We start from the raw sequence: 6,844 nt of genomic DNA, 5'->3' as shown, positions 1-6,844 counted from the left end.
TGGTAAGAACAGGAAATGGTTGCATTGTCGGAGAAAAGTGTACAGTACATTATGTAGCATGACACCAAGGCGTTGCGTAGCATGACACCAAGGCGTTGAGTAGCATGACACCAAGTCTTTGAGTAGCATGACACCAAGTCGTTGCGTAGCATGACACCAAGTCTTTGAGTAGCATGACACCAAGTCTTTGAGTAGCATGACACCAAGTCTTTGAGTAGCATGACACCAAGGCGTTGAGTAGCATGACACCAAGTCTTTGAGTAGCATGACACCAAGGCGTTGCGTAGCATGACACCAAGTCGTTGCGTAGCATGACACCAAGTCTTTGAGTAGCATGACACCAAGTCGTTGCGTAGCATGACACCAAGTCGTTGCGTAGCATGACACCAAGTCGTTGCGTAGCATGACACCAAGTCGTTGCGTAGCATGACACCAAGTCTTTGAGTAGCATGACACCAAGTCTTTGAGTAGCATGACACCAAGGCGTTGCGTAGCATGACACCAAGTCTTTGAGTAGCATGACACCAAGTCTTTGAGTAGCATGACACCAAGTCTTTGAGTAGCATGACACCAAGGCGTTGAGTAGCATGACACCAAGGCGTTGCGTAGCATGACACCAAGTCGTTGCGTAGCATGACACCAAGTCGTTGCGTAGCATGACACCAAGTCTTTGAGTAGCATGACACCAAGGCGTTGAGTAGCATGACACCAAGGCGTTGAGTAGCATGACACCAAGGCGTTGAGTAGCATGACACCAAGGCGTTGCGTAGCATGACACCAAGTCGTTGCGTAGCATGACACCAAGTCTTTGAGTAGCATGACACCAAGGCGTTGGGTAGCATGACACCAAGTCGTTGCGTAGCATGACACCAAGTCTTTGAGTAGCATGACACCAAGTCTTTGAGTAGCATGACACCAAGTCGTTGCGTAGCATGACACCAAGTCGTTGCGTAGCATGACACCAAGTCGTTGCGTAGCATGACACGATGTGGCTGTTGAGTTATCTGACATAAGACAATGTTGTTCTCCTCACCATTCCATCTCGCTCCTCCAGTTGTCCATGACAGACAGTGGGCTGAGGACCAGGAACGGCCCGTCCTGCCGCAGGGCCCCTCTCATATACAATAGCAGAGAGATGGTCTGAGTGAAGGGCAAAATAGACAAGACAACAGGACAACATCAAAACAATCCATATTATTGCCTTGGAATATAGTAAAGAAAATACACCTCAACCTTTATTCCGGTATTAAAAGGTACTAGTATCTATACGGATGTCCACCAGAACTAATATGTATGTATCCCAAATGGCAACCTATTCCCTATATAGTGCACTACTTTTGGACAGAACCCTAGCTCTAGGCTGCCATTTGGGGAAAAAACAACCTCTCACCTGGCAGGTCTTGCCCAGGCCCATCTCATCTCCTAAGATACATCCCTGCTGGTTGGCCAGGCACTGGGTGAGCCACTGCACTCCGTCCAGCTGATAGGCTCGCAACCGAATCCCTGAAGGAAGCAACAACATTGATTGGCTGGACGCCAGTCTGAGTCTAGTCTCAGGGGGAAAAAAACACTATTGGGAGAGATAAGTCCAAGTAGCTAGCAAGACACTTCAAGACCTCATATTCATCTGGCACAATCCTGAAGAGTTCTGTAACAGTTTTACGTTAAGTAGTGACGCCAAGGACAGTGTTGGGGATGTACTGGCAGTGTTGGGGATGTACTGGCAGTGTTGGGGATGTACTGGCAGTGTTGGGGATGTAGGGATGTACTGGCAGTGTTGGGGATGTACTGGCAGTGTTGGGGATGTACTGGCAGTGTTGGGGATGTACTGGCAGTGTTGGGGATGTACTGGCAGTGTTGGGGATGTACTGGCAGTGTTGGGGATTCTGAAAATATAGTTTAACAAATTATCAGTTACTTCACACTAGAAGTGAAGGGACACTAAATCTACCCTTTAACAAATATAGTTTACTGAACTAAAGTTAATTTAAATAAGAAACGTCATAGAATACAAATGGCAATGCAGAGCGCTCTAGACTCAGTTCAGCGCTCTAGACTCAGTTCATCGCTCTAGACTCAGTTCAGCGCTCTAGACTCAGTTCAGCGCTCTAGACTCAGTTCAGCGCTCTAGACTCAGTTCAGCGCTCTAGACTCAGTTCAGCGCTCTAGACTCAGTTCAGCGCTCTAGACTCAGTTAACAGAATCTGTAGTTTATCCTATTAGTTAGGCATGGTCTGATTTCAAAAAAGAAATGAAATGATTGCATTTTCTGACATATTTGTTGTTTTTGCAGAAAATGTAGTGTAGTTCCAGTAGTTAGCTACACTGCTACAAGGCACACAAAAAAGTAGCCTATTAATCTAACAACTGAAAACACTACCAAAGATGTGATTTCTTACTCTAGCGAATGATGGCAAGGCACTACAGAGGCTAGTGCATACGGCCCAGTACATCACTGGACCAAGCTACCTGTCATCCAGGAACTCTATACCAGGCGGTGTCAGAAGAAGGCCCTAAAAATGGTCTAAGACTCCAGCCACCCCAGTCATGCATTAAATATTCACTCTGCTACCGCATGGCAAGCGGTACCGGAGCGCCAAGTCTAGGTCCAAGAGGCTTCTAAACAGCTTCTACCCCCAAGCCACAAGACTCCTGGACATCTAGTCAGATGGCTACCAAGACTATTTGCATTGCCCCCCCCCGCTGCTTTTCTCTGTTATTATCAATGCGTAAGTCACTTTATTAACTCTACCTACATGTACATAGTGGTCGGACCTTGCATCCACGACAGTGCGTGGGCTTGGCCGGTGAGAGCGTTCCTGTAAGACGTAGAGCCGCAAGCTAGCGCGAGGACGCGCTCCTTGAAAGGAGGGAGAAGTGTAACGAGCCTGGGTTTATAAGCACGGAAATCGACTCTGCCGCTGGAGCATGCTTTTGCCGCACAGTCGATAGCGCGCCGCACCTCGGCGCTCCCTGCTGTTTCATTACGATATTAACTCAATTACCTCGACACCCCCTGTATATAGCCTCGCTATTGTTATTTACTGCTGCTCTTTAATTATTTCTTATCTCTTACTTTTTTAAATGCATTTTATTCAAACTACATTGTTGGTTAAAGGCTTGTAATTAAGCATTGTATTCGGCGCATGTGACAAACACAATTTGATTTGAGTTCAACTAATACCACCAAGCTACCGCAAATGTCGCTTAAATACTAGTGGAACACTGCTTACTAACACGTTAGGTAGCAAGCCACTACAGATCCAGTCCTGAGTGTTGGGCATGGCTCTGTTGAGTTGGCGGTACATGCCTGAATCAGTCTCTGTCTGTCGTAGGCTAACCATTAACTTACATTAACTTTGCCCCCACTCCCCACCACAAACCTTGCAAACCCCACTTCTGCAAATCTTTTTCAGTCAGACTGCTCTTGGTTTCTTCCGGTACGCTTGTTTTTATTTTCTGATGAAAGCTGGCCATATTTCCAAAAGCTGAGGAAAGTTTCAGAGAAACAACAAGGAAGGAAGTTTAACGTCAAACAAACATTGTTTACTTCCTGATCAGATGACCTGAAACAGAGGAGACGCGGCTTCTTCTTCTCCTCCTTTGATTAGGTTTAACGGCGGTTGGCCTCCAATAAACGTTGCATTACCGCCACCAACTAGACTGGAGTATAACTCCTGTATACTTTGCTTGAAAAAAGGAAAATAAATTTAGAAATTCCCGACATCCAGTGCTTAATTTGAGCCCGATCCTGCCGTAATAGGATCCTGTTTCATTCAGGAACCTATTTGTGAGGATCGGGTACCTTTCTTGGCATGACATTTTTTTCAATGTTTGCATTGTACAAATGCGAATAAAAGCGGTCAGAGTTAATTCGAGTGCCCCCCAAAAAACATAGCCTAATGTGAAAATGTAGATTGTCAGCCCACATCTGATTTTCTAAGAATTTATCCGGGCTGGGCCTAGCCCGGGTTTATTGTAACCTAGAGACCAACTCATGGCAGTTGCTGTGGTGTGAGAGAGAGAAGCTTGCCTGTATCTCGTACGGAACCAGAATGAGATTCCTTTTCTATGATCTCTTTTCCTCTCTCTGCTCTGATAGACATGAGTCTGCAACTACCATCTCTCCAGTGTTGCACTTCATCATTTATTTCCTGATAGAATCATAGCCTTGAGAAGGGTCCTTCATCATTTATTTCCTGATCGAATGTGTGCTGTTGTCACGATCGATCGTTATAAGTGGACCAAGTCGCAGCGTGATTTGGGTTCATCATAATTTATTTAAATCTGATTGAGAGGTTCCAGACTGTGGAGGCCGGTACAGGTGGCACCGGGCTGATGACAAGCACCTCAGGGCGAGTGCGGGGAGGAAGCACAGGATGTACTGGACTGTGGAGGCACACTGGAGACACAGTACGTATGGCCGGCGCAGGATATACTTGGCCGTGGATGCGCACTGGAGGTCTGGAGCGTAGCGCTGGCATAAAGCGTCCTGGCTGGATGCTCACTTTAGCCCAGCAAGTGTGGGGCGCTGGCACAGGATGCAGTGGACTGTGAAGGAGCACTGGCGACACATCCTGGACCGAGGAGGTGTAGTGGAGACCAGGAGCGCTGAGCCGGCACAACTCTTCCTGGCTGGATTCTCACTTTCGCACGGCAAGTGCGAGGAGCTGGCACAGAACGCACCAGGCTGTGGATGCGCACTGGAGACACATTGCGTATCTCAGCAAAACATGGTGCCTGACTGGTCCCACGCTCCTCACGGTGACTGTTTTGCTCCTGACACCAAATCATCTACTCTACCTCATCACTCCCCTCAACTATCTTACAATACTCCTCGCTCAGTCTATCCCAATATCCCTCTTCGCTCTCAGACTCGACCCTCGGCTTCGCCGACCAACCCATGTGCCTCCCCCCATTTTTTTTTAGGCTGCCTCTCCGGCTTCCGTCGTGGTCGTGAACTTCGGAGTCGCCGTTGATCCTCCTTCGCTGCCTCTGCCTGCTTCCATGGCAGGATCTTATCTCCTGCCATAATTTCTTCCCACGTCCATGATGTCCTTTTTCTCCCGGGCCCAGGATGTCCACTCCTCCTGAAAACGCTGCTTGGTCCGTTTGTGGTGGGATCTTCTGTCACGATCGTTATAAGGACTGGACCAAGGCGCAGCGTGGTTTGGGTTCATCATAATTTATTTAAATGGGAACCAGCAACAAAACAATAAAGAGAAACACACAAACGTACTGCCTAGTAGGGCTCAAAAGCAACAATACAAATCCCACAATCCCACAAACAACAGGTGGGAAAAGGCTGCCTAAATAGGATGCCCAATCAGAGACAACGATAGACAGCTGCCTCTGATTGGGAACCATACCAGGCCAACATAGAAATACAAAAACTAGAATACACATAGAAATAATAAACTAGAACACCCCCCAGTCACGCCCTGACATACTCCACCATAGAAAATAAAGGCTTTCTATGGTCAGGACGTAACAGCCTTGTGTTGTGTTGCAGCAACACTGATGAACTTAACTACATTTGGCCAAAGGTATAGAGTTACTGATGTCTGTTCATATAGAGTTTATCTATAGAGAGTTATATAGATATACAGTTTATATAGATATAGAGTTATATAGATATAGAGTTATATAGAGATAGTTTATATATAGAGAGTTTATATAGAGAGATTTTATATAGAGAGTTTATATATATATATATATATATAGAGTCTTTATGTAAAGAGTTTATATATAGAGAGTTTATATATAGAGTTTATATATAGAGTGTTTATATATAGAGAGTTTATATATAGAGTGTTTATATATAGAGAGTTTACATATGGAGAGTCTATTTATAGAGAGTTTATATATAGAGAGAGTTTATATATATAGAGTCCATATATAGAGAGTTTATATATAGAGAGAGTTTATATATATAGAGTCTATATATAGAGAGAGTTTATATATAGAGATAGTTTATATATAGAGAGAGTTTATATAGAGAGAATTTACACAGTATATAGAGAGAGTTACAGTGCCTTGCGAAAGTTTTCGGCCCACTTGAACTTTACGACCTTTTGCCACATTTCAGGCTTCAAACAAGCTTGGGAAATCTTTTTGTATCCAAATCAGGCTTTAAACTTCTTCACAACAGTGTCTCGGACCTGCCTGGTGTGTTCCTTGTTCTTCATGATCCTCTCTGCGCTTTTAACGGACCTCTGAGACTATCACAGTGCAGGTGCATTTATACGGAGACTTGATTACACACAGGTGGATTGTATTTATCATTAGTCATTTAGGTCAACATTGGATCATTCAGAGATCCTCACTGAACTTCTGGAGAGAGTTTGCTGCACTGAAAGTAAAGGGGCTGAATAATTTTGCATGCAAATTTTTCAGTTTTTGATTTGTTAAAAAAGTTTGAAATATCCAATAAATGTCGTTCCACTTCATGATTGTGTCCCACTTGTTGTTGATTCTTCACAAAAAAATACAGTTTTATATCTTTATGTTTGAAGCCTGAAATGTGGTAAAAGGTCGCAAAGTTCAAGGGGGCCGAATACTTTCGCAAGGCACTGTATATAGAGTTTATATATAGAGAGTTTGTATATATAGTCTTCACCTTCGGGCTCATTTGAGACCGGCCACATGGACAGCTGATGAAACTGTGGATTTGCACAACCAAAGAATTTCTGCACAAACTGTCAGAAACCGTCTCAGGGAAGCTCATTTGCATGCTCTTCGTCCTCACCAGGGTCTTGACATGACTGCAGTTCAGAGTCGCAACCGACTTCAGTGAGCAAATGCTCACCTTCAATGGCCACTGGCACGCTAGAGTAGAGTGCTC

General features: G+C 44.9%; 1 protein-coding gene across 1 annotated transcript in view; it reads right to left on the bottom strand.

Annotated features, from left to right (window-relative positions):
• Positions 1 to 3,557, bottom strand: part of chd1l (chromodomain helicase DNA binding protein 1-like) — an 87,152-nt gene extending 83,595 nt beyond the window's left edge. Inside the window, exons 1-3 of the mRNA XM_064936250.1 lie at positions 3,384 to 3,557; positions 1,391 to 1,503; positions 1,034 to 1,140 (exon numbers count right to left, since the gene is read on the bottom strand). Of these exons, the coding sequence (XP_064792322.1) occupies positions 1,034 to 1,140; positions 1,391 to 1,503; positions 3,384 to 3,477 (314 nt within the window). The 5' untranslated portion in view covers positions 3,478 to 3,557. The remainder of the gene's footprint in view (positions 1 to 1,033; positions 1,141 to 1,390; positions 1,504 to 3,383) is intronic.
• Positions 3,558 to 6,844: the final 3,287 nt, after the last annotated feature.

Source organism: Oncorhynchus masou, chromosome 24 (assembly GCF_036934945.1).
Source record: "Oncorhynchus masou masou isolate Uvic2021 chromosome 24, UVic_Omas_1.1, whole genome shotgun sequence".
Classification (NCBI taxonomy): Eukaryota; Metazoa; Chordata; class Actinopteri; order Salmoniformes; family Salmonidae; genus Oncorhynchus; species Oncorhynchus masou.
This window is presented reverse-complemented; position numbering and strand designations above follow the sequence as displayed.